Source organism: Macaca nemestrina, chromosome 10, assembly GCF_043159975.1.
Source record: "Macaca nemestrina isolate mMacNem1 chromosome 10, mMacNem.hap1, whole genome shotgun sequence".
NCBI lineage: Eukaryota > Metazoa > Chordata > Mammalia > Primates > Cercopithecidae > Macaca > Macaca nemestrina.
This window is the reverse complement of record NC_092134.1, coordinates 15893324-15920946: the sequence shown is the minus strand read 5'-3', so window position 1 is coordinate 15920946 and position 27623 is coordinate 15893324. Positions and strand designations below refer to the sequence as shown.

At 48.1% G+C, this 27623-nt stretch overlaps 1 protein-coding gene across 4 annotated transcripts in view; it reads right to left on the bottom strand.

The window, feature by feature from the left end:
* LOC105495113 (nitric oxide synthase 1) overlaps window positions 1-27623 on the bottom strand; it is a 147155-nt gene that overhangs the window by 86853 nt on the left and 32679 nt on the right. For all 4 annotated transcript variants that reach the window (XM_011764385.3, XM_011764337.3, XM_011764352.2 and 1 more), the window contains exon 3: window positions 10442-10568. In XM_011764385.3, the coding sequence (XP_011762687.1) occupies window positions 10442-10568 (127 nt within the window). The remainder of the gene's footprint in view (window positions 1-10441; window positions 10569-27623) is intronic.

Genomic DNA, 27623 nt, shown 5'->3' with positions numbered 1-27623 from the left:
TACTAAGAAATACAAAAAATAGCCGGGTGAGGTGGCAGCGCCTGTAGTCCCAGCTACTCGGGAGGCTGAGGCCGGAGAATGGCGTGAACCCGGGAGGCGGAGCTTGCAGTGAGCTGAGATCTGGCCACTGCACTCCAGCCTGGGCTACAGAGCGAGACTCCGTCTCAAAAAAAAAAAAAAAAAGAAAGTAGAAGTTTTCAGAAGTTGAGGTACATATTAAATGAGAAGAGGGGATGGCTCGGCTGTGAACTGCTCCAGGGCAGTGATCATACTCAATTTCATTTCTTTTTTTTTTTTTTTGAGGTGGAGTCTCGCTCTGTCACCCAGGCTGGAGTGTAGTGGCACCATCTCAGCTCACTGCAACCTCCGTCTCCCAGGTTCAAGCGATCCTCCTGCCTCAGCCTCCCAAGTAGCTGGGATTACAAGTGTGTGCCGCCATACCCGGCTAATATTTTTTGTATTTTTAGTAGAAACAGGGTTTCACCATGTTGGCCAGGCTGGTCTCAAACTCCCGACCGCAAGTGATCCGCCTCAGCCTCCCAAAGTGCTGGGATTACAGGCATGAGTCACCACACCTGGCCTTCATTTAATTTTGAGTAACATTCAGTAAATGTCTATTTGGTGCCTGACCTGGGCTAGGCCACTGCACATCCACAGGCTCATTGAATCCTCATGGTAACCCATTCTTCAGATGAGAAAATAGAGGCTGTGAGAGATGACGTGGCTATCCTCAAACTAATGAAAAACAAGCAATAGAGCTGGGCTTGGAACCCAGGCTCTCAAAGTTCCGATCTTTCCACTCAAGGCCCTCCTGCTCTTTTCTCTGTGTTTCCAGAGCTCAGCACCCAGGAGGCATAAATCATATCTGTCCCGTTAATTTCAATGACTGACAAAGATGACAATGTGGTCGTAAAGGGGAAGAGACGCAACCTTGTCATGACTCAGTGGGTGGTCACTTTGGGCTTTGGGTCACCTGGGGGCCACAAGGGTCTCATCTGTAAAATGGGCACAGTGCTTTCTTGTCCTAACTGCCTCAAATTAGCAATATATTATTTAGTCAGATAAGAACAATAGTAATGACCCCAACATTTGTTGAGCATTTACTCTGTGCCAGGCCCTGTAGCATGGGCTCAGGGCTCCACGGCCTGGGTTCAAATCTCATCTCCGTCACTTACTGGTTATGTTGAACCACAAAACCCTCTGTGATTCTCAGTTTCCTCATCTGTAAAATGGAGACAATCACAATATTTCATCGGGTTGAGCTGGGGGTTCAGTGAGACCATGGACCTAAAGTGCTTAGCACAGTACCTGATACTGCTCAATAAATACATTAGGTCCCGTTGTTATGGTTGACATCATTATCTCATATGTTATCTCATTTCATCCTCCCCACAACTTGATGAGCCTATTAGTCCCTATTAGGAAAGGGAGGCTCGGCACAGATGCTGTTAATAATTAGTCATCTGACCAAGGTCACCAGCTAGGCGCTGTACTCCTGGCCTCAATGCTGTGGGCTCATAAGTCCAAGGGTTAAAATGACTACACACTTGCCCCCATGATATTGTTATCACTGTTACTATTTTATTTTTATTTTTTATTTTTTTGAGATAGGGTCTCACTCCGATGCCCAGGCTGGAGTGCAGTGGCATGATCTCAGCTCACTGCAACCTCTGTCTCCTGGGTTCAAGCAACTCTCCTGCCTCAGCCTCCTGAGTAGCTGGGACTACTGGCACACGCCACCACGCCCAGCTAATTTTTGTATTTTTAGTAGAGACAGGATTTCACCATGTTGGCCAGGCTAGTCTTGAACTCCTGATATCAAGTGATCCACCCTCGTTGGCCTCCCAAAGTGTCGGGATTACAGGCGTGAGCCACCGCGCTGGGCCATTATTACTGTTATTTTTATCCTGACATAATGAATCAGGGCTGACTTAGAAGGCTTCCCGGTGAGCGTGCTGGGTTGTCGCCAAGAAGTGGAGCATTTTACTGGTTTGCCTTCATTCAGACCCAGGCTGGCTGGGGCTGGCTGGGGCTGGCTGCACCGTTTTGGTTTTCAGCAAGGTCAGCAGTAGCTGGCCAGTTGGTGTCATCCTGGAGACCTTGGATCCCCTAAAGATTGGGAAAGAAATGGCCCACAAGCCTGTCCCCCACCTTTCTCATAATTTAGAGCCTCTAGAGAAGCTGGGTGGATGCTGTCATTTACCTGGAAACAGGGAAAATCTTCTCAACAGATTTTGACATTTTGAAAGCAGCTAACAAGCCCTGTGTCCCCAGGGGTGAGAAAATGCCATGATCCCAAGGCGGCTGAGCTTGGGGAGTGGGATTTCGATTTAACAGTCATCTCTCTATCTGATCGCCTTTACCAGTCAGAGGCTGGAGGGAGGGGCAAGGGCAGTGGGAAGGACGGAAAAGAGGAGAGAACCGCAAATGGAAATACCACTTCCCCAGGTCTGACCCTGTCCCCACTCGTACCTCATACTAAGGGTTTGATTGACGCTTAATTGGTATCTGAAAATAGATGTTCCGTCCCCAAACAGGGCACGATTCTACCCCTTCTCTCTTAGGAAGGCAAACTAGACAGGCAAGGGAAACAGATGCTTAATAAGAAAGGAAGGGAAGAAGGACTTGATTTGAATCCTGAGTTTGTGCAGGGAGGATGGCCCAACAGCAGGTCCTCATGTTATTTATCTAGGGTAGCTTTTTACTTAAGATGATTATTATGATAAGAGCCTTTAGGATGATGTCAAAACTCAATATGTGTTCATGACTGTAATCCCAGCACTTTGGGAGGCCAAGGCGGGCAGATCACAAGGTCAGGAGATAGAGACCATCCTGGCTAACTTGGTGAAACCCTGTCTCTACTAAAAATACAAAAAAATTAGCGGGGCGTGGCAGCGTGCACCTGTAGTTCCCGCTACTGGGGAGGCTGAGGCAGGAGAATGGCGTGAATCCAGGAGGCGGAGCTTGCAGTGAGCCGAGATCAGGCCACTGCACTCCAGCCTGGGCTACAGAGTGAGACTCCATTTCAAAACAAAAACAAAAAACAAAAAACAAATCCACACAAAACAAAACAAAACTCAACATGTGTCTCAGGTTGTGTTAGCACCAAAGACAACCTCAGAGAACTAACGATGATCCTTAGCAAGAAAAATAAAAAGCAACGTATCAGCCATAATGATTCCCTTGACTATAATGCCTTTTTCCATTTTCTTTTAGGCAAACTCCTACCTGAGCTTCAAAACCCAGCCCAGGTGTCACTTCTTGGGGTAAACCTTCCCTAGTACCTACTTGCTGAGGTAATTATGTTCCCAAAGCATTTTGTATTCCTCTCTATTTCAGCACTAATTGAACCTTGTATGAGTCTCTTCCCACACACATCTGTGAGGGTCTCAAGGGCAGGGACGTCTATGTTTGCTCAGCTTTGCTCCTACCCCAGAACCATGCACAGAGCAGGTTAGTGAGTGAATGGTGACAGGTGAACTGATTTGTTCTATCTACTATCCCAGGCCAGATGCAATTTGCAAGGGAGTGGTGAAGATGAGGATCACAAAGTCATACACACAATGCACTCTGTGACGGGGGACTCGAGTCTCACTGGCCCCACCCACAGTGACCCAGACTGTTGGCAAGAGAAATGACTGCTAGATAAAGATTAATGCCTCAGCCTCCTGAGATGGACTTAAAAGAAGATGCCTCTAGGGCTGATTTTCTTTGAATCTAGACAAATAAGAGCATCGAAGAGGGTGGGGATCCCTTCTGGGATTACCAAGGAGTCAGACCTCACTATTTCCTCCAGGAGCTTATAGTCTCCTGTGTCAGGAAGTTCTTCCTTATGTCTAACCTGCATCCATCCCACTTCAATTGCATTCTATTGCCTTTTGCCCAGTCCTTGGCAGTTGCTTTGCTGCTTTGCCCAGCTGCTTCTCAATCCCCACCTATCCCTTCCTGACTCAGGATTGCAGGTAGTGGCTGGGTTTCTCTCTGTGTCATTAACAATGCTAGGCCTCCTGTGGATGCTTAAACAAGCCATAAATGTGGGTTACAACTGGAAGGATAGAAGCTGATTCCAGGAGCTCCAGGTATAGTAGCTTTGAGCAGGTACAGGCGAGGTTAGGAGACCATCTTTCAGGATGGAAAGGAGAACATTGTGTTTGCTATTAATTTGCTCACCCTGGGAAGCATTTCTGAAGCCTGTGCCTATGGGGATGTCTAGCAGGCCACAACAGGGCTGTTTCCTTTGTGCTGGAGCTGGGACTCAAATATATCCGAGTGCTAGGGCCTCTGCCTCCTGAGAGCTCTATTTCTGAGAGGCATTTGGAAAATTGAATCTCAGGCAACAGAGTCAGGATGATTTCGCAGGCCTGTGACTTTTTTTTTTCTTTTTGTCTTTTTTTTCGAGGCAGAGTCTCACTCTGTTGCCTAAGCTGGAGTGCGGTGGTACAATCTCAGCTCACTGAAACCTCCACCTCCCAGACTCAAGGAATTCTTGTGCCTCAGCCTCCCAAGTAGCTAGGACTACAAGTGTGCGCCCTCACGCCTGGGCTCATTTTTATATTTTTAGTAGAGATGGCGTTTCACCATGTTGGGCACGCTGGTTTCGAACTCCCGACCTCAGGAGATCTGCCTGCCTCAGCCTCCCAAAGTGCTGGGATTACAGTCATAAAACACCTTGCCCGGCCTGGCCCGTGGTTTTAAATCTTTCTGGGTGAAATCCTACATTAAGGATTTGATGGTGGGTGAAGATGAACGTAAACCCCAAGCTCTGCTGGTCTATCAGTCATGCTCCCAGGAACTCTCTAGGCTAAAACTGCTCGGCAGACTTACTTCACCTTGGAAGATTCAGTCTTACCCCCTTTCTCCAGCACCCTCAAGTCCTTCCCTTCTCCAAGCAAACGGAATTTCTATATTAGCAGAGGCCTTAAGGCAAGCTCTCCATACATCTTCCTGTCCTTTCATCATCACGTCCTGCAAAGGCTAGTGGTCCTCCTTCCAGTCCGGAGTTTGTGCAGGGAGAATGGCCCAACAGCAGGTAGGTCCTCACTCTATTTATCTAGGGTAGCTTTTCACTTAAGATGCTTATTACGATAATAGGCTTTAGGATGATGTCAAAACTCAGCATGTGTCTCAGTTATTGTTAGCACCAAAGACAACCTCAGAGAACTAATAATGATCCTTAGCAAGAAAAAAAGAAGCAATGTTATCCGCTACAACCATTCCTTTTTTTTTTTTTTTTAAGATGGAGTCTCGCCCTGTCGCCCAGGCTGGAGTGCAGTGGTGCGATCTCAGCTCACTGCACCCTCCACCTCCCAGGTTCAAGCAATTCTCTCACCTCAGCCTCCCGAGTAGCTGGGATGACAGGTGCCTACCATCATGCCTGGCTAATTTTTGTATTTTTAGTAGAGACCGGAGTTTTGCCATGTCGGCCAGGCTGGTCTCAAACTCCTGACCTCAGGGAATCTTCCCACCTCGGCCTTGCAAAGTGCTGGGATTACAGGTGTGGCCCCGCATTCCTTTTACTATAATGCCTTTTTCCATTTTGTTTTAGGCAAATGCTTATCTGATCTTCAAAACCCTGAGGCCCTGTTCTCAATGTTGAGCTCAACTCCTCAGACTTGAAGACCAAAGTTATGCTTTCAAGTTGGCATTGTCTAACTAAGGTGGGCAGTGTGCAAGGAAATGACCAGAGTCTGCCATTGCTCAGATTTCTGCATTGACTTTTAGTGTCTTTCTCGCAGGGTCGAGGCCTCCCCTGTTTCTTCCTTCGAATCGAGATCTCAAGGTTACTGCATACCAGGAATTACAAACTGATACCTAGAGGTGGTAGGTGGGTAAGCTAAATCAGTAAAGAAGGCTGGGTAACTTCAAAACAGGACACTCAGTCGCATATTAAAAAAGAAAGACTTGTGTGTGTAGAAATGAAGAATGTTCTTAGCTTTTTTTTTTTTTTTTTTGGAGACAGGTTCTTGCTCTGTCACCCAGGCTGGAGTGCAGTGGCACTATCACGGCACACTGTAGCCTCAACTTCCCTGGCTCAAGCGATACTCCCGCCTCAACCTCCCAAGTAGCTGGGACTATAGGTGCATGCCACCATGCCCAGTTAATAGTTTATACTTTTTTGTAGAGACGGGGTTTTGCCATGTTGCCCAGGCTGGTCTTAAATTCCTAGGCTCAAGTGATCCTCCTGCCTTGGCCTCTTAGAGTGCTGGGGTTACAGGTGTGAGCCACTGTGCCCAGCCAAAAAAAATCTTTCTTAAAACATGAACCTTTTGGTCCATCTCTACCTACCACTTATAAAAATGACATGGGACCAGGTGCAGTGGCTCATACCTGTAATCCCGGCACTTTGGCAGGCCAAGGTAGGTGGATCACCTGAGGCCAGGAGTTCGAGACCAGCCTGGCCAAGATGGTTAAACCCCATCTCCAAAAAACGTAAAAATTACCCGAGTGTGGTGGCACACGCCTGTAATTCCAGCTACTCGGGAGGCTGAGAGGACTGCTTGAACCCAGGAGGCAGAGGTTGCAGTGAGCAGAGATAGCACCAGAGACTGTCTCACAATAAATAATAATAATAATAATAATAATAATAATAAAAAAACATGGATATGAAAAGATTTAACTTTCCTTCTACTATAAGAAATCAAAAGCACTAATGCTACTATAAATGACAATGGACACTGGCCTTAATAAGAGGGAGACAATAGGGAGTGGTGAGGTTTGTGGCCAACTAGAAAGCTGCACTCTGTCTAGAGGGGGCAGCTGCTATTCAGTCTATGCAGATTGTTGCCCCATAAGAATGTGGTTGGCTGCAGTGACTCACACCTATAATCCCAGCACTTTAAGAGGCTGAGAAGGGAGGATTACTTGAACTAGGAGTTCAAGACCAGCCTGGGCAACATAGCGAGATCCTGTCTCTACAAAAAATCTAAAAAATTAGCCAGGTCTGGTGGCACCAGCCTGTAGTCCTAGTTACTTGGGAGGGTGAGGTGGGAGGATCTCTTAAGTCTAAGAGATTGAGGTTGCAGTGAGTAACCTAAGATGGTGCCACTGCACCTGAGCCTGGGAGACACAGCAAGACATTGTCTTTTTAAAAAAAAGAGTATAGGCGCAATGTGGTCAGATTATGTACTTTTTTTTTTTTTTTAAGACAGAGTTTCGCTCCGTCACCCAGGCTGGAGTGCAGTAGTGCGATCTTGGCTGATTGTAACCTCCGCCTCTTGGGTTCAAGCGATTCTCCTGCCTCAGTCTCCTGAGTAGCTGGAATTACAGGCACCTGCCACCATGCCCAGCTAATTTTTTTTTTTTGAGACAGAGTCTGGCTCTGTCTCCCAGGCTGGAGTGCAGTGGCCGGATCTCAGCTCACTGCAAGCTCCGCCTCCCGGGTTCACGCCATTCTCCTGCCTCAGCCTCCCAAGTAGCTGAGACTACAGGCGCCCGCCACCTCACCCGGCTAGTTTTTTTTGTATTTTTTAGTAGAGACGGGGTTTCACCGTGTTAGCCAGGATGGTCTTGATCTCCTGACCTCATGATCCACCCGTCTCGGCCTCCCAAAGTGCTGGGATTACAGGCTTGAGCCACCACGCCCGGCCAGCTAATTTTTGTATTTTTAGTAGACATGGGGTTTTACCATGTTGGTCAGGCTGGTCTTGAACTCCTGACCTCGTGATTTGTCCCACTCGGCCTCCTAAAGTGCTGGGATTATAGGTGTGAGCCACCGCACCTGGCCTTAGACTATGTAAATTTTATTTTATTTTTTAATTTATTTTATTTTCTTTTTTCTTTTTTTTCTTTTTTTAAAATTATTATTATACTTTAAGTTCTAGGGTACATGTGCATAACGTGCAGGTTTGTTACATATGTATACTTGTGTCATGAAGCTGTAGATATATTTATGTAAAAATCTGAAACATTGGCAGTACATTTAAAATATGACTATAAATTATCTCTTAATATAATATGGTGTAGACCTAACAAATCAGGTCTGCAGGCTAGATCTGGCCCGAGGCTGCCTCTTACTGTCTTTCTTTGTCTTGTGAGGGCTCATATGATGGCCATACCTCTTTGTTTTCAATTAAGAAAATATAAAACAGCTTTAAACCATATTTGTTCATTTAATCATGAATGGAGCATAGCTTCCTAAAGCTTATGGTGTGGTCTTGACTTTTGAAGACAACATAATAAAAGTCTACAGTTGTGCTTTTCCACCAAACATTTCCAGATATCACTGCTAGAGGGACATTCAGCTAGTGGGATCACGGGTCTCACCCACTGCAGAAACCCCGATGTCCTTTTCTTCCTGGCCAGCCATCAGCGGCTAAGGAAAGCAATTGCCACCAAGGCTCTAGAATGTCTCATCCTCCCCGCTGAAGCTATGTAGAGAGGCTCTGAGGCCTTGTTGAGATGTGCTGGCAGTGAAAGCTGCCATCTGTAGGCCAAGCATCAGGAAAATGAAGCAGGTCATCACTTGCTGAGTCACCTAGGCCACCCCCATGTTCCGACCTCCCACTGGTCACTCCACCCCGACTTCACTGCAATGCAGAGGATGGGTGTGAAATTCACACGCTTCCTTACGGTTACCCTGACCTGGCCCATCAGCTTACTGGACAGGTGAGACAAAGGTGCTGCTGATCTCCAGCCCAATCTAGTCACTCTTTGTAAATGATACTGACTTAGCTGTCAAAACACATCTGAACAGATTGGCAAAGACTAAAAAGTTGGATAACAGATGGAGTTGGCGAGGCTGTGAGGAAACAGTCACTCTGCTAGTTAGCTGGTAAGATTGATCCAACCACTATGGCAAGTACCACCAAAATCACAAATGTGCACGAATTTTGACCCAACAATTCCACTTCTAGGAATTTATTCTATTTTGTTTTTTTTTTGAGACAGGGTCTCCCTCTGTTGCCCAGGCTAGAGCGCAGTGGTGCAGTAATACAATCACAGCTCACTGCAGCCTTGACCTTCTAGGCTCAGGCGATTCTCCCAGCTCAGTCTCCAGGGTAGCTGGGACAACAGGCATGTGCCATCATACCCAGCTCATTTTTGTTTTTTTTTTTTTAGAGATAGGGTTTTATCATGTTGCTCAGGCTGATCTCAAACTCTTGGGCTCAAGTGATCCTCCTGCCTCAGCCTTTCAAAGTGTTGGATTACAGGCATGGGCCACCATGCCTGGCCTTTAGGAACGTATTCTATTGATTAGCCTATCCATGTGCCAAACAAGGTATGTGCACAAGGTCACTCATTATAGCACTGTCATAGCAAAATATTGACAATGGCTCATTATGAAGGACTGACAGAATTACAGGATGATCACACAATGGAATATTATATGGCTGTAAAAAAGGAAACAAGATCCTCTTTACCTACTAATGGGGACTAATCTCTATGATATGTTAATAAGTGAAAAAGCAAGGTATAAAACAACATGTGTAATGTGCTCTTATTTGTGTAAAAATATTCAAAAATAATGTGTGTGCTTGTCAATGCATAAAATATGGCTAAAAGAACACACAAAAACCATTAACATTGCTTGACTCTGGGAGGAAAACTATGTGACTGGAATTAGGGACATACACAGCTTTTCATTATGTATCTTTTTGCTTATTTATTTCAATTTTTTTAAGAGACAGGGTCTCACTCTGTCACTCAGGCTAGAGTGCAGAGGTGCTATATCACAGCTCACTGCAGCCTTGAACTCCTGTCCTCAAGTGATCCTTCTGCCTCAGTCGCCTGAGTAGCTAGGAACTACAGATATATGCCATTATGCTCTACTAATTAAGAAAAAAATTTTTTTTAAAAAAATTGAGATAGGGTCTTGCTATGTGGCCCAGGCTAGTTGTCTTTTTTCTTTTTCTTTTTTTTTGAGATGGAGTCTTGCTCTGTCACCCAGGCTGGAGTGCAATGGCGCGATCTCGGCTCACTGCAAGTTCCCCCTTCCGGGTTCACGCCATTCTCCTACCTCAGCCTCCTGAGTAGCTGGAACTACAGGCGCCTGCCACCATGCCAGGCTAATTTTAGTATTTTTAGTAGAGATGGGGTTTCACCATGTTGGTCAGGCTGGTCTTGAACTCTGGACCTCAAGCTGTCCTCTGCCTTGACCTCCTAAAATGCTGGGGTTACAGGTATGAGGCACTGTGACCAGCTACCATGTATCTTTCATATCTTTTAAATTTGGAGCCATGTGAATGCCTTTCCCGGTAGAAACAGAATTAAAACGTGAAAAATGGCAAGCTCACAAACAATACCAAACCACACAGAAACGAAGTCGAGGTCCACATCCGAGGATAAACACTCCTGGCCTCGGCATCCCAAGTTCTCCAGCCACGGCGGCTGATTTCCATCACGACACAGTTTAGGGTTTAGCTTTCCTCCCCTCAGCTTCCCACCTGGGAGGGGTCGAGAAGGCATGGGAAGCAGTGGTACCAGCTTGGCATCAAGCACTTACCTGCTCCTTCTCTGAATATGGGTTGTTGAGGACCACAGGCACATTGCCCTTCCCCCATAGGTCATTGAAGACTCGGTCATTCTCCACACCAAGGGGCAGAGGTTTGTGTGATTTGCCGTCCAAATCTCTGAAAGGCAAGGTGGGGCAGGTGAGGAAGGGGACATCAGGAGGGACTGCTAGTTGCTTCGATCTGGAAGTCCTGAGTCTGTACAGAACCGCAGTGGCTCACTCACATAACTCGTTATGAGCCAGCAAGCTTTGGGTACCCCGCCCGCTGCTTCATAAAGATCGACAGTGACACGTGGGAAGGCAGTTCCGGGTATCAATCACAAAGGGAGTGCATCCAAGGGGACTTTGATAGCTGGCATATCCCTATCTTTGTGGACATCATTTCAGGATGGCAAGGAGAAGGATTTTGCCTGTCCCTCTCCCTTCTTCATTCCACGGATCTGGGAACACAGGAGGCCTGTTTCCTAGTAATAGTCCATGTACCATGAACCCCTGGACAACTTAATGCTCATGACACCTACCAGTGGAAAAAGTAGGAGGAAGGAAGGATAGAGAGGTCCTGTGGGCTTTGGGTAATAAGTTATTCTGACCCTAAGACTTTTGGCTTTGAACAATAGCAGCTCAGGACAAACAGAATGATTTGGAAAATAAAGGGAACATAATGACAAAAATAATAATACTATTAATAAGGAGAGATAGCATTTATTAAGCACTTACTATGTGCCAAGCACTTTACATGTGGGTTTTTAAAAATTATTATTTTATTTATATTAGACATGGGTTCTCCCTGTGTTGGCCAGGCTGATCTCTAACTCCTGGGCTCAAGCAATGCCCCTGCCTCAGCCTCCCAAAGTGCTGGGATTACAAGTGTGAGCCACCATGCCTGGCCATGTGTTTTAGTGCTTTTAACTCTCGTGACAACCCTTTGAGACAGGAGTGACTGTTTTTTGTTTTTGTTTTTTCCCAGCCTTGTCCTGTCATCCCAGCTGGAATACAGTGGCACAATCACAGCTCACTGTAGCCTTAATCTCCTGGATTCAAGTGATTCTCCTGCCTCAGCCTTCTAAGTAGCTGGGACTACAAGGGTGTACCACCACGTCTGGCTAACTTTTAAAATTTTTTGTAGAGATGGGGTCTCACTATGTTGCCCAGGCTGGTCTCGAACTCCTTGGTTCAAGTGGTCCTCCCACCCCAGCCTCCCAAAGTGCTGGGATTACAGGTGTGAGCCACTAAGCCTGTCAGGAATGATTGTTAATCAGTATTTTATGGATGGGGTAAGGGAGACAGAGAGAAGCTAAGTAGCTCAAGGTCACACAGTAGCAAAGCCTAGTATTCCAGCCCACTCATCACATCCATTCTAAAGTAGGGGTTGTCACTGTCATCATCATCATCACCACCACTGTCACCATCATCTTTATCACCACCACTACCACAGTCATCACCATAGCCACCATCATTCTCATTGTTACCATCATCATTATTGTAATCATCATCATCTAACTTGCCTCATCAGCTTCCACCATAATCACCATCACCATCCTCATCACCATAATCACCCTCATCATTATCATTATCAACCTCATCATCATTATCAACCTCATCATATCCTCATCTTCATGATCAGTGCCATCACCTTCATTAGCAGCATCACCATTATCACCATCCTCTTCCTCCTCCTTGGCATCATGACCACACCAGCATCTTCAAGACCACCAGCATCATCCTCACAATCATCACATGAGGAAACTATAGTTCAGAGTGGTTAAGTCACTAGCCTAAGTCACACAGCTAGTGATGGTGGATTCAAACCCAGGCTTGTTCTGGATGCTAGAGCCTGACTTTTTTTGGAGACAGTCTTGCTCTTTTGCCCAGGCTGGAGTGCAGTGGTGCAATCCTAGCTCACTGCAGCCTTGACCTCCTAGGCTCGAGCGATCCTCCCACCTCTGCCTCTCCAGTAGCTGGGACTACAGGCGCGCATCACCCTACCTGGCAATGTTGTAAATTTTTTGTAGAGACAGGGTCTCACTGTGTTGTGCAGGCTGGTCTCAAACTCCCAAACTCAAGTGATCCTCTTGCCTTGGCCTCCCAAAGTGCTGGGATTACAGGTATGAGCCACCATGCCTGGCCAGAATCTGACTTCTTACTCACTAAGTTTTCCTGGCTTCCTGTCCCTGAACTCTAACAGGCTCAGGCTGAGGTGATCTCAGCTAGGTTCCACAGGCTGGCCACCCTCTGAAATGGAGATGGGAGTTGGCACCAAAATCCAGATGGCCTCATCAGACCTGTCCTACTCTCTGAGTCCTTCTACTCTCTAAGTACTGCCCTCCTACTTCCCAACAGCCTTTCTCCTTTTGGCTCTCCTATCCAATTTCACTCTGACCATGGCCTCTGTCTGCCTCTAACTGGGCAATGCAGCTTGCCCTGTGGCTCATCTTGGTTTGGGTCCCAGGCATTAAGACTGGCCATTGTCTTGCCTTCTGTTTTATGTTCCTAGCTTTGGGGACTCCTCCATCCCCCAATCTGGTACAATGACAGTCATCTTGGATGAACCAGAAGCCACGGTCCAAGCTCTGAGAGCGAGACCCCCAGTGACCCCTCCAGCAGCTCCCTCTGGGCCACCCAGATACCCTGCCTGCAGTGTTTCACGTTGTCCCTGTGGCCCACGTCAAAGCCACTTCCGCTCTTCTGCCTGGAGAGGTTTGCAATTTGTCAGAGGGAACATTCTGTTTCACCCTCTTCAAAATGTCACCAAAACATACCCAGAGTGGCTCTTGATTACAGGCATTTCCCAAGTTAATGGTTACCTACATGATCATAAACAGAAGTATCGTCTGTTGAGAGTGCTGCTCTAAATGTCACTCAGTTCCCTTTCAGCTCTGAAACTACTGATCCTACATCACATGACCATAAGTGAGGATTCAGCAGAGAAGGAAGGAGGTTAATGTATTTGGAGCCTCTATAACATTCCGGGTACTTGCACAGAAGTTATTTCATTTAATTTCAACAGACATTAAAAGTTTCCATTTCACACATGAAAAAACTGAACCCAGAGGGGTATGTAAGTTTCCCAAGGCCCCATCGTCAGCATATCGTACAGCTGGGATTTGAAACTAGGTGTGACTGATGAGCTGCCAAGATCCTGCCTTTTTAATTTTATTTATTTTATTTTTGAGACAGAGTCTCACTCTGTTGTCCAGGCTGGAGTGCAGTGGCGTGATCTCGGCTCACTGCAACCTCTGCCTCCCAGGTTCAAGCAACTCTTCTGCCTCAGCCTCCCACATAGCTGGGATTACAGGCACACACCACCACGCCCAGCTAATTTTTGTTTTTTTAGTAGAGATTGGGTTTCACCACGTTGGCCAGGCTGGTCTCGAACCCCTGATCTCAGGTGATCCGCCTGCGTTGGCCTCCCAAAGTGCTGGGATTACAGGAGATCCTTCCTTTTTTAAAACAGAGATAGGAAAAACTGGTTAGGATGCTCACTGTAAGCCAGAGGCTACAGAGCAAGTAACCCAACATCTCCTGCGGAGTGAAGCCAATTTACAAAAATTACAAGGTACAATTACCCAGGCAATTTGAAAATGATCACATGGGTCGTCTTATGGGAATTTGCAGAGAGAGTTTCTTTTACCAGCATTCTTCTTTATTTTTAATCAATTAAGATCTTTGTTTAAATAATGCAGTTGAAGTGTTTTGCCAACAAAAACTTAATTTTGGAGTCCTATGTGATGGGCATATACATTTTTATTATTTATTTTTTTTAGATGGAGTCTTGCTTGTCGCCCAGGTTGGAGTGCAGTGGCATGATCTCAGGTCACTGTAACCTCCATTTCCCAGATTCAAGTGATTCTCCTACTTCAGCTTCCCGAGTAGCTGGGATTATAGGTGCGCGCCACCATGCCCAGCTAATTAAAATTTTTTTATTTTTATTTTTAGTAGAGACAGGGTTTCATCATGTTGGCCAGGCTGCTCTTGAACTCCTGGCCTCGAGTGATCCACCCACGAAGGATATTTTAAATATGGGATCATGAGAAACATCCAGGTTGAACTATTTTGCTTCCCTTCACCCAGAAGTAAAATCAGAAGCAGATTTAGTTCAATTCTCAAACCACAATCTGTCAGTGAGAACCAGGTCTGAAGGAAATATCTGGCTTACCGCCACAAATCTGTTCAACCTGGATCCACCTGTTTGCTGGGGTTGCAGGAGCAGTGTAGCATGCTGGTTAAGGATGCAGCTGTGGATTGGGAGGAACTGGGTTCAAGTCCTGGCTTTGCTGGTTATAAACTATGCAACTCTGGACACTTCACCTGTCTCAGACTCAGTTTACTCATCTGTTAAATAGGGTCAGTAATATCTGCAATGATTAAAGGAGGTCAAGCTTATAATACTTAGCAGTGTGGCACCTGCTATCACTTTTGCTGCTTATGGAGGATCAGAAAGAAATAGAGAAAGAAACTTCTAGCTCTGTATAGAACAGTGGCTATTCCTCTGTGCCATCCCTGTCTAGTAGAACTTCCTGCGATGATGGAAATGTCTCATATCTGCACTATCACATATTATAGCCGCTAGACACATGTGGCAATTGAGCATTTGAAATGAGGTTATTGTCATGGAGGAACTAAATTTTAAGTTTTATTTAACTTGGATTGATTTAAATTTAAAGAGCCAAATGTGGCTTAAGGCTATATTGTCAGACAGTGCAACCGCCGGAAACCTGAAGGCTCCAAAGACTGGGAATTGAAGGCATACATGGCTCCAATCAGGGGGCATCTTTGCTGGGGGCTGGGGCCTATGTTGGGGGGTCTACCCTCAGACACTTTCTAAGCTGCCATGTCTTGTTCATGGAACCCAGGAATTCGATAATTCTCTACTTCCCTTCCAGACTCCTACCTCCTATCATTTTTGGCCCTGATCTCTTGACTCCTCTCTCTTCCCGAGGAGTACACCATGTCCGCCCTTACCTTTATACTTAAGCTCCCCAGGTTGCTCTTTCATATTCCCTCTGCTGAGAGCCAACTCCTGCTCAGCCTTGATGGCCCACTTCATGTCCCACCTGTCCTGGGAATTTAATGAGATCATGCATGTAAAATGCCTAGCACATAATCAGCACTAACTAAACATGAGTGATGTATATTTCCATTTAGAACTAAGAAAACTGATGCCCAGAGAGATTAGGTAATTTGTCAAAGGTCACACAGCAGGCAACAAGAGCTTGCAGATGAGATGTCTCTTCATTGTTGTCCCAGCTAAGAGTCACTGTGTATAGGGCCTATGTGGGGGGCCTCTGGGAGGGCAGCATTTGGTTGGACCTCACATCTGAGAAGAACCTCAAACTTAGATGTTAGATGTTCTCTCCAAATGGGGTAGATGTGTTGAACATATTCATTCATATATAAATTTAGTAACTCTGTTGTATTATTATTATTATTTCGAGACAGAGTCTCACTCTGTCACCCAGGTGGGAGTGCAGTGGCATGATCTCGGCTTACTGCAAACTCCTGGGTTCAAGCGATTCTCTTGCCTCAGCCTCCTGAGTAGCTGAGATTACAGACATGTACCACTACGCCTTGCTAATTTTTGTATTTTTAGTAGAGACAGAGTTTCACCAGGTTGGCCAGGCTGGTCTCCAGCTCCTGACCTCAAGTGATCCATCTGCCTCAATCTCCCAAAATGTTGGGATTACAGGTGTGAGCCACTGCACCTGGCCTGTTTTATTATTTATTCACTAAAAATATATTGAGAGCTCACAGAAGGAGACGGACAGGGCCTCTTTTGACTTCTGAGATGTCTGGATGGTAACTCCCCTTTAACAGAGCTCATGAGTCTTGGTCTTGCCCAGCTGCCTGGAATAATCTCAGTTTAGATTGGAGTTTCTCTGCTTCCACACTACTGGTATTTGGGGCCTGATAATTTCTTGTTGCCGGGGCTGTCCTGTGGATTGGAGGATGTTTGAGCAGCATTCCTGGCCTCTGCACACTAGATGCCAGTAGCACCCCTATCCCCAAAGTTGTCACAACCAAAAAATGCTTCCAGATATTGCAAAGTGCCCCCTGGGAGGCAAAATTGTACTCCTACCCACTGAGAGGCACTCTCAGTGGTTTAGATGTGGCTGAGCATCTCAACGTGACACTTCCAAGTTCCTCCCCATCCTTGCTCTATGCTCACCCAAGGATCTGCAAGGACTTATTCACCAGCTGTCCCTTGTTCCCAGATGGAATTGACGAGCTCGCCTTCACTAAATGGCCCTCACCCACCCCTCTCAGGTGTCCTTCTCCGTCTGGAAAAGCCATCCCCCAGTGAGCCTGACATTCTGGTGGCCAGTGTCCCCAGGGCTATCACGTGGTCACATTTGGTGGTTCTCAAACTCCAGGGTGCATCCAGATCAACTGAGCGGCTTGTTAAAATTCAGATTCCTGGCCAGGCATGGTGACACATGCCTGTAATTCCAGCACTTTAGGAGGCCGAGGTGGGAGGTTCGCTTGAGCCCAGGAGTTCCAGACCAGGCTGGGCAACAAAGTGAGATCCTGTCTATACACAAAATAAAAAAAATTAGCTGAGCGCGATGGCGCCTGCCAATAGTCCCAACTACTGGAGAAGCTGAGGCAGGAGAATCACTTGAGCCCAGGAGGCTGAGACTGCAGTGAGGTAAGGTTGCGCCACTGCACTCCAGCCTGGGCGACAGAGACAGACGCTGTCACACACACACACACACCCCTCAGATTTCTGAGCTCTCCTCCTAGAGAGTTTGAGTAGTGGGTCTAGGAGGGAACCCTAGAATCTGCATCATCAGAAGCACCCCAGGTGGTCCACGGACACACTGGGAGACCCATTTCGCTGGGAGCTCTCTGGCCCAGGCTCTAGCAGTAGGCAGCAAGGTTCCTTCTGGGTTAGAGATGTCAGCCTCCCTATCTCCTTTCCTTTTTTCACCCCCGTCCTCCTATAAGGCCAGATGTGGAGTTCTGCCTCCCTCCTGGTAAGCATTTTCTATGCTTTCTGGCGAGAACAAAACTAAATTCTTTTTTCTTCCACTTCACTAGCTGGATGGTTGTACCCAAGCCAAAAGTTGCTTGTGCATCTCTAAACCTTCTGAGAATCTTTGCCAGATCCTTCCAACTGTGGCTTCCTAAGAACCAGGCCCCCCAACCTCTTGCATGGAAGGAAAAGGGGTCCTGGGCTTGATTTCCCAGGAAGTTTGAACGTGGGTCGATGGGACCGATGCTGAGCACTTACAGACCCCGAGGATCTGAGAGGGGAACAGGTGGGCCAGACCCTGTGCTGGGCACAGGGAGGCGGGGGCTGCTGCCTGTTCCGGCCAACCAGACAAGGAGGCCGCCGAGGAGCAGCTGGTGCTGGCAGGAGGCCCTGACCACATTTTTCAGCAGACACCACACTCTCTCTGACTCCTGCTTCTCCTGGCCCTGCACGCTCCAACAGCCTTGGTTTCTGCCTCCACCTGGTCTGGAATGCTGGGAGCTGAGTAGGAAGTAGGAAGTAGGAAGTAGGAAGACTTGGAGGCTGTAGAGGCCGGGACTGGGGTCTCTGCAAAGCTTTTCTTCTAGATTTCATCATGCTTAGAATGGGAGGAATGGGAAGTTCATGTTAAACAGAAAAGTATGCTTTATTATTATGATTTTTAGAGACAAAGTCTCGCTGTGTCACCTAGGCTGGAGTACAGAGGCATGATCATAGCTCAATGCAGCCTTGAACTTCTGGGCTCAAGTGATCCTCCTGTCTCAGTTTCCTGAGTAGCAGGGATTACAGGCATGCACCACCATCCCTGACTAATTTTTAAATTTTTTTGTAGAGATGGGGTCTTGCTATGTTGCCCAGGCTGGTTTTAAACTCCTTGGCTTAAGCAATCCTCCTGCCTTGGCCTCCCAGTGCTGGGATTACAGGCGTGAGCCACCACACCTGGCCAAAAGTATGCTTTCAAGAGGAGGAATTCTACCATGAACGCCGCATCTGGGAAGTGAGGAGAGGGCCTTTGGGCTCCGTCACAATCATGACTTAATTGTTAATATCACCAAAGGTGGACAGGATTCTCAAACTCACGTGTCTGCAGAAGACAGGCTGGTGAGGACAATGTGTGGACTGGGCTGTTTAGATGCTGGAAGATGAGAGACCCCACAGTGGCCCCTTTCCAGCTCCTGCCACTGGTTGCCTCACAAGGATGTAGACTCTGTATTAACAGTTCTTTGGAATTTTTTTTTAAGAGGCTGGAGACTGATTTCACCACAAATTCACTATTCCGGAAAACTGCAGGCGAAATAAACTCATGGGAGAACTGTGTGTGCTCCTCAACCTCTTTTGCAACCCTTGCCCTAAAAGGATGTTTTGAGTTCTTCTCTTTGGAGGAATGTTCCAGAGAGGTGGAGTTCCTACGATCCAGGTGTGGTGTGGCCTGTGATGAGCGTACCAGCCACTGGCCCTCACGAGGAACCTGAACGCTAGTTCTGGAAGAAACCTTAAGGCTCATTTGGTCCACATCTCATTTTTACAGATGGGAAAACTGGTGCCCAAAGAGGTCAAAGGGCTTTCCTAAAGTACATAGCTGGTGAGTGGTAAAGTGGAAGGAGGGGCTAGAAGTAAGGTCAGTGGACTCAGTCCAGTGAGACCTCATAGGGATGGCGGCAGGGATAGCCATAGGTTAGCCCAGGGCCGGGCCAGAGCATTGCTCCATGGTGTTGGTTAGATGAGTGTGGTAGACTGAATAACAGCCCAAGGATCTCAGATCCTAATCCCTTGAACCCGTATATGTTTCCTTAGATGGAGAAAGGGTCTCTGCAGATATATTGTGATGTTAAAGATCTTGAGATGGGCAGATTCCCTGGGGTTATCTCTGTGGGCCCTCAATGTAATCACACGTCTTAATAAGAGGGCTCTGACTACAGAGGGGATGTCACCATGGAAGCCAGATGCTCTGTTCCTGGTTTTGAAAATGGAGGAAGGGACCACAAGCCAAAGGATGCAAGGAACGCAGCTTTAGACCCTGGAAGAGGCAAGGAAATGAGTTCTCTTCAAGAGCCTCCAGGAAAGAACACAGTTCTGCTGATACCTTGATTTGATATCAGCCCAGGGAGACCAATTCAGACTTAAGACCGTCAGAATGATAAGGGAATAAAGGTGTATTGCTTTCAACCACCAAGTTTGGGGTGATTTGTTATGCAGCCATAGGAAGCCGACACAATGAGTGAATGGGGGTGGGGACAGGGATGACAGTAGGGTGGTTGATGAGCCCACCCATGTGTCCAGCCTCACTGCCCACCACTCTCCCCGTCCACTCACTATGCTCAAGCCCCTCGAGCTTTCTGTCCTTTGCACGTTCCCACCCGGTTCCTGTCTCAGGGCCTTTGCTCCTGCTGTGCCTTCTGCTAGGAACACCTTTTCCTAGATGTCACATGGTTGGTATCTTTGGCCTCAGTAAAAATGTTGCCTTTTCAGAAAGCCCCTTCCTGACCCCCGATCTAATGCTCTACCACACCCCAAGCCACTTTTCTTCAAATCACTGTTTTATTTCCTTCATAGCATGTACCACTATCTAAGATGACTGCATTTGTCTACTTATTTATTTATTTATTTATTTAGAGATGGAGTCTCATTCTGTTGCCCAGACTGGAGTGCAGTGGCATGGTCTTGGCTCATTGCAGCATCTGCCTCCCGAGTTCAAGCGATTCTCCTGCCTCAGCTTCTTGGGTAGCTGGGATTACCTCACCTGGCTGATTTTTGTATTTTTAATAGAGACAGGGTTTCACCATGCTGGCCAGGCTGGTCTCGAAATCCTGACCTCAAGGGATCTGCCCGCCTCGCCCTCCCAAAGTGCTGGGATTACAGGCATGGGCCACTGCACCCGGCCTATTTATTTTTGATTTCTTGTCTCTGATATGATTCTCCAAGGGCAGAAGTTCACCATGGAATTCCCAGGGCTGAGTACAGTGTCAGGGCAGAATGGATGCTCAGTAAACATTCATTCCATGAAAGGCGGTGAGAAGCCCCCTGGTTAGCCATCATTTTTGGTGGGTGGGCAGGCTTATCCCATGGCTCTTCCTCAGAATAAAGGGCCAGGTACCCACCTGGCAAGACAGCAGAGACACAGATGGGGAGAGGGTCCAAAGTGAGAGTAACCCCGGGAAGGGTGGATGGGGAGCTGCTTACGTTCAAGTGGGTAAGATCAGAATAAAAGGTGGAGATTCAGGTTGAAGGCTAAGTTACTGGGCTTAGTTCCTTAATTGAAATATACCCCAGCAGAGGGATTCCAAGCTCTGAGATACATCAAGTGCACCCTGGGAGGAGTGCTTCTGACTTAGACAGTCCTGGAATCAATACTGCCATCGGTCATGCTGAGGTCAGTTCTAATGGAGAGTTCTAACTAGCGTGAGTCCTCTAAGCCAAAACTGAGCCAGTCAGTCATCTTCCCTGCTGTAGAGGAAGCCATGGGGGAACAGACTGCCTCCCTCCCTCCTTCCTTCCTTCCTTCCTTCCTTCCTTCCTTCCTTCCTTCCTTCCTTCCTCCCTCCCTCCCTTCCTTCCCTCCCTCTCTCCTTCCCTCCCTCCCTCTCTCCTTCCTTCCCTCATTCTCTCCTTCCTTCCCTCCCTCTCTCCTTCCCTCCCTCTCTCCTTCCCTCCCTCTCTCTTTCCCTCCCTCCCTCCTTCCTTCTCTCCTCCCTTCCCCTTCTCCTTCCTTCCCTTTTTTCCTTCCTACCCTCCCTCTCTCCTTCCTTCCCTCCCTCTCTCCTCTCCCTCTCTCCTTCCTTCCCTTCCTCCCTCCTTCCTTCCTTCCCTCCCTCCTTCTTTCCCTTCCTCTTTCCTTTCTTCCTTCCCTCCCTCTGTCCCTCCTCTTCCTTCCCTCCTTCCTTCCCTCCCTCCTTCCTTCCTTACCTCTGTCCCTCCTCTCCTTCCTCCCTCGTTCTCTCTTCTTTCCCTTCCTCCTTCCTTCCCTCCTCCCTTTCCTCACTCCTGCTTTCCCTCCCTTCTTTCCCTTTTCTTTCTCCCTTCCCTCCTTCCTTCCTTTCCTCTCCTTCCCTCCCTCCTTCCTTCCCTCTCTTCTTCTTCCCTCCCTCCTTCCTTCCCTCTCTCCTTCCTTCCTTCCCTGCCCCTCCTCCCCTCCCTCCCTCCTTCCTTCTCTTCTTCTTTGCCTCCCTCCTTTCTTCCTTCCCTCTCTCATTCCTTTCCTCCCTCCTTCCTTCCCTGCTTCCTTTCTTTCTTCCTTCCCTCCTTCTTTCATCTCTCCTTCCCTCCCTCCTTCCTTCCCTCCCCACTTCCTGCCCTCCTTCCTTCCCTCCTCCCTTCCCTATCTCCTTCCTTTCTTCCTTCCTTCCCTCCTTACCCCCTTCCTTGCTTCCCTCCTTATTCCCTCCCTCCCTGCTTTCTTCATGCATTCTTCCTTCTCTCCCTCCCTCCCTCCCTCCCTCCTTTAAGGCCTACTCTGGGGTCAAGCTTGGAACTAAATGATGGGGATTCAGAGAGGAATAGAATGTGGCGCTTAAATAGTGAGACCATGGGTGGGAACCAGCCTTGGATGAAGGATGGGCTTTTTCATCCCATTCTTCACCCTCTCTCCACCTGCACCCTCTCTCCACCTGTTTTCCTGCCGTGTTGTCAGGTGGGTACCCAGCCTTTTATTCTGAGGAGGAGCCATGGGATAAGCCTGCCTGCCCACCAAGGTTGCAGTGAAGAAGAAAGGGCATGAGGACCACAGAGCAAATGAAGAGGCCTTTCCATAAATGGGGGAGTCCCTCCTGTTGCTTGAATGAAGCGGGGCCATGGGCATCCCTCAAGGTGACCTGCATTCGCTGCAACAGGCCAGGGGCACTTTCTTTAGCAGATGGCACCCAAGGCCTCAGTTTCCCTTTCAGATGCTGAGAAAATATTCCAGTGTCCTAAAAAATGTGACAGCTAGAAGCCAGGTGCACTGTGGCCAACAGTGCAATCTAGAGAGTCAGTAGAGGCCAAGAGTATGAGTTTGGGGTCAAGTCCTGGCTTTGCTACTTGCTAGCTGTGTGATCTGGGACAAGTGACCATACCTCTCTGAGCCTTGGTTTCCCCATCAGGAAAACAAAGTGCCGTGCATAGAAAACGACTTAACTGACGTAGAGACTGTAGCATGGAGCCAGACTCACTTCCAGTGCTCCATAGAGTTTAGCCAGACTAATAATTATAAAACTTAGGCTTCCCACAGAAGAAGCTTTCTTCTCTGCCTCCGACAACTGAGTTGATTCTCTGGAGTTGAAATTGACTTCTGTTCCCCCCATCACATTCTCTTGCCTAGTGTCCCTTTAATTTTTATTTTATTTTATTTTATTTTATTTTATTTTATTTTGAGACAGAGTCTGGCTCTGTCACTCAGGCTGGAGTGTAGTGGGGCGATCTCAACTCACTGTAACCTCTGCCCCCAGGTTCAAGCGATTCTCCTGCCTCAGCCTCCCAAGTAGCTGGGACTACAGGCATGCACCACCACATCTGGCTAATTTTTTTTTTTTTTTTTTACTTTTAGTAGAGATGGGGTTTTGCCATGTTGGCTGGTCTTGAACTCCTGACCTCAACTAATCCACTTGCCTCAGCCTTCCAAGATGTGGGAGTAAAGCATGAGCCACCCACCTGGCTTGTCCATTAAGTTCTAAACACTCACTATGAGGCTTCTAGGTAGAACCAGGAGAGCACCCTGTGGCTGGTGCTGTGTGACCCTGGGAAAGTTGTTTACCTCTCTGAGCCTCACCCTCATCTATGAAAGTAGGCTGAAACCACACACCCTCCTTATGGGGCAGAATTCAGACACTCGGAAGAGGCTGACAACTATTGTGAAGGGACTTTGTAAGTAACCAAGTGCCCTACAAGTGGGAGGGGTTATCAGAGCACAGGGCGAGGCTGACCTGCTAGTCCAGGTGGACGCTGGATCAGGAACCTTGGCCTCTTTGGAACCCTCCTTCAGGGCAGCAAGCTGAGTAACCTGGATATTCTCTTACATGCAGCATTTTAAAGTGACCGCTCCAGCCAGGTGCGGTGGCTCACGCCTGTAATCCCAGCACTTTGGGAGGCTGAGGCAGGTGCATAATTTGAGGCCAGGAGTTTGAGACCAGCCTGGGCAACCTGATGAAACCCTGTTTCTACAAAAAAAACATAAAAAATTAGCTGGGCATGGTCCCAGGTACTTGGGGAGCTGAGGTGGGAGGATCACTTGAGCCCAGGAGGTGGAGATTGCAGTGAGCCATCATGGCACCACTGCACTCCAGCCTGGGCTACAGAGCAAGACTCTGTCTCTAAACAAACAAACAAACAAACAAACAACAAACAAATAAAGTGACTGCTCCCAAGTACAGAAGGTGCTGAAACTTTGGGATTCACTACCTCCCTTCCTCAAACCCCCTCGTATTGCTGCCACTGCCTGCTGGAGCCACCTTCCTCTTGGGATGAAGGGATAAGACTGTCTTTAGAGTAAATATCACTTCTCGTCCCAAATAAGTGCCACCATCCTGAAACTACAGGGACGCCCCATGGGGGAATGGAAGAGATGTGGCAGGAGATTAAGCCTGTTTCCAAGAGGAAAGAAAGAAAGAAAATGGGGACAACAGAGCAGGAGAGACAGGGCACTGCTGAGAAGCAGTGACAGCTCCCGCCTCAGCTTGGCCCCCCGACTGGCAGGTGCGCCCTGGATCTGGGGCTCTGGGCCTGGTGGGCTTCACTGTCACCCAAGCCAGTGGGTTTTCTCGGGCCAGTGACTTCACCCAGCATCCAGGATGCCAGTGCTGATGTCCACCCCCTACATGCAGCCTGGATGGAGAGGCCACTGGGAGGATGAGCATTTTCCAAGCAGCCATGTGCTCTAAGCAGTTTGAATCAAGCCAGGACTGCCTGTCACAAGAGTGACCCCGAAGAACATTCTCGCTCTGGGATTCCAATTCCTGACTTGGGACACTGACGCCTAAAGAGGTCCTTATTTCAGCCCCTAGGGGGCCATTTGGCAATTTGTGGAGGTAGTTTTGGTTGTTACAAGGATGGAGGTGGGGGTGCTCCTGGCACTGTAGTAGGAGGGAGGTGGCATTAGGCTTGGTGGCCATCCTGCAACACCAGGAACATGAGGGAAGAGAGTCTTGCATGCCACACAATCTCTGGGACTTCACACATATAAAAGACAAGCTTATATTCCTGGACTGAGATCCCAACTCTCTCCTGTATAAATACGGCTTTAAAACAGACTGAATTTTCCATGCAGTAAATCCACTGGGTAAATTAAGGAAAGATGGATTTACCCATTGCTTTATCAGGAGTCATTCACCATTTTGGAAAATCGCATCACCAAGGCGACGCTGCTCATGGCATTTGAGTTGCCAGAACAACACACCTGTGTCAGTCTCTGCTTCTGACGCTGTTGTGTTTGCAGCAATTCTATGTTTAGGCGCAAACATCTGACCATTCCAGTGCGGTCGTGTCTGAACACTGATATGTTAAATTACAGGCTTTTGAAATTATAAGTTACTTTTATGAGGTCCCCTTCATTTAATAGTTAATGGCATTTTATTAGATTTTAAAAATAAGAAGTGCAAGTAGGTTATATGATCCATGAATTGGTAAAGACACTTAAAAATATGTGTTAAGAAATGGAGGTGCTGGCCGGGCATGGTGGCTCACTCCTGTAATCCCAGCACTTTGGGGGGCCGAGACGGGTGGATCACCTGAGGTCAGGAGTTCAAGACCAGCCTGGCCAACATGGCGAAACCCTGTCTCTATTAAAAACACAAAAATTAGCCAGGCGTGGTGGCGTATGCCTATAATTCCAGCTACTCGGGAGGCTGAGGCAGGAGAATTGCTGGAACCTGGGAGGCGGAGGTTGCAGTGAGCCGAGATCATGCCACTGTACTCCAGCATGATTAACAAAACGAGACCCCGTCTCAAAAAAAAAAAAAAAAAAAAAAAAAAAAAAAAAAAAGAGGAAAAAAAAAAGAAATGGGGGTGCTTTGAGTGCAAGCCATTGAGCTAGGAGGACACACACTATTATTAAATATCACTCATCCTTAGAACTGCTCACCTAAGTGAGTTTCACAGAGCCCTGTACTTGCTCTAAGCCCTGTACTTGCTCTCCAGACCTTGTCTCTCCTCTGAAGCAGGTTTTTTGGCTGCTTTTGGGCAAACCACCTCATCACGGTCACAGTTGAGATGGGTGACTAGTGGGAGGACTGCAAGGGATGAGGGAAGCTGAGAGCTTGGATGCAGCCTCCTGAGTTGGGAAATAGGTCTGCAGGGGCATCCATGTCAGGCTGGCTTGTCTCGCCCTCTTGCTTGGGGAAACAAAGACAGGAGACTACTTCCTGAGATGGCGTTTGGAGAGGAACCCCTTGGTGCCTGGTGACACGAGGGCTCCCATGAAGTCCTCCGCATCACACCCAAGCCTAGAGTTCTGTACCAAGCCTCGTGTCCCAGACTGTCAGCTGGGGGAGAGGATCAAATGAACCCCCTGGAGGGGAAGGACCCAGCTCCCAGTTCTGGAAGGGAGGTTGCACTGGGATCCTCTGGGGGACATCTCCACATCACATACAGAGATTCAGACTCCTGGGGTTCTGGGGGTGTGGCTGAAATAGAGCCCCTGGGAATTCTGATACTCACCCCTCCATGCCCACCCCAGGCCCAGTTGAGAATTGCAATCAAGTGCATGGGACACTAGATACAGCTAGGATTCAGCTGCCCATGGGAAGGGGACTCTGCTTATATAAGGTAAGACAGAGCTCCCATTCCACACTGGTGCTGCTCTTCTCAGGAGACGGAGCACTAAGGGAGAGGGAGCACTGAGGGACAGCAAGGGTGGCAGAGGATTGGGAGGCAGAGGTGGTGCTTGGGGGCAGCCTTTCGGTAGGGACACTTCCCAAAGCCTCCTGGCAAACAAGGCCAATGCCTTCTATTCTGGATCCTACAGCTGCCTTAGGATTTAACTCCATGGCATGAGCTGGACTGCTGGGAGACACAGCAAGGCCTCAAGATGCCACCTCCACAGGATGTGCTGCTGGAGGGACCTAGGGGCAGTGGCAGCTCCCTGAGGCCTGGGTTCCAGCCTGGGAGGCCTCCTGTGCTAGTTGTAAGTGACTCAGGCTTCAAATCTCCCCCAGTCAGCTGAATCCCGAAGACTGATCCTGGCTACCCACTCTGGAAATGGACATCCAATGCCACAGAGTTCCCCATGCATGCATCTACCTCACTGAGACGTCACACCATGCTGTGTGTATCTGGACCGAGACTCTTGGTCTTCCTCCTCATGGGGACGAGGACCAAAGGTGCAGGGAGGACTCCAGGCTGTCCCCAGGGAATATACAGAGGAAAAAAGAAGTAGGTTGGAGGGAAGAGGCTTAAAGGGAGGCCTGTGACCCTGGTTTTCCCTCTGCCCAGGGACTTGTGATGGAGCCCGTGTCTTACTCCTTGGGGGGCTCTGGGGTCTTGATGGAATTGGCCCCATTTTTGCCCAGGTGTGAGAAGTTAGGAAAACTCTGATGCACTGGCAGACTGAGGTGGGCTGCCACAGACTGAGGGGCCACCAAAGGGCAGTTTGGGAGGAAGGCTGCATCCCATGCAGCGCCTCAAACACGTTAAGCACACTCCTACCTGAGGACTCTGCACAGGCTCTTCTCTCTACCTGGAGTGCCCATCCCCTCTCCCACCCCCTGGAAAGCTCCCAGATTCCCTCTCTCCCTTCCTCCAGGCATTTAATTAATTAATTATGAGACGGAGTCTCGCTCTGTGGTCCAGGCTGGAGTGCAGTGGTATGATCTCGGCTCACTGCAACCTCTGTCTCCCAGGTTCAAGTGATTCTCCTGGCTCAGCCTCCCAAGTACCTGGGATTACAGGCACCCACCATCACGCCTGGCTAATGTTGTATTTTTAGTAGAGATGGGGTTTCACCATGCTGGCAGGTTGGTCTCAAACTCTTGACCTCAGGTGATCTGCTTACCTCGGCCTCCCAAAGTGCTGGGATTATAGGCATTAGCCACCTTGCCCGGCTGTATTTAAATGTTGTCTTCCTAGTGAGACCTGCTCTAGCTTCCCTAGTTAAAAGTTCTCAATATTTCTGATCCCATCCTTTCCTGCCCTTTTTTTTTTTTTTTTTTGAGACTGAGTCTCGCTCTCCTCTCGCTCTGTTGCCCAGGCTGAAGGGTAGCAGTGCAATCTCAGCTCACTGCAACCTCCGCCTCCCAG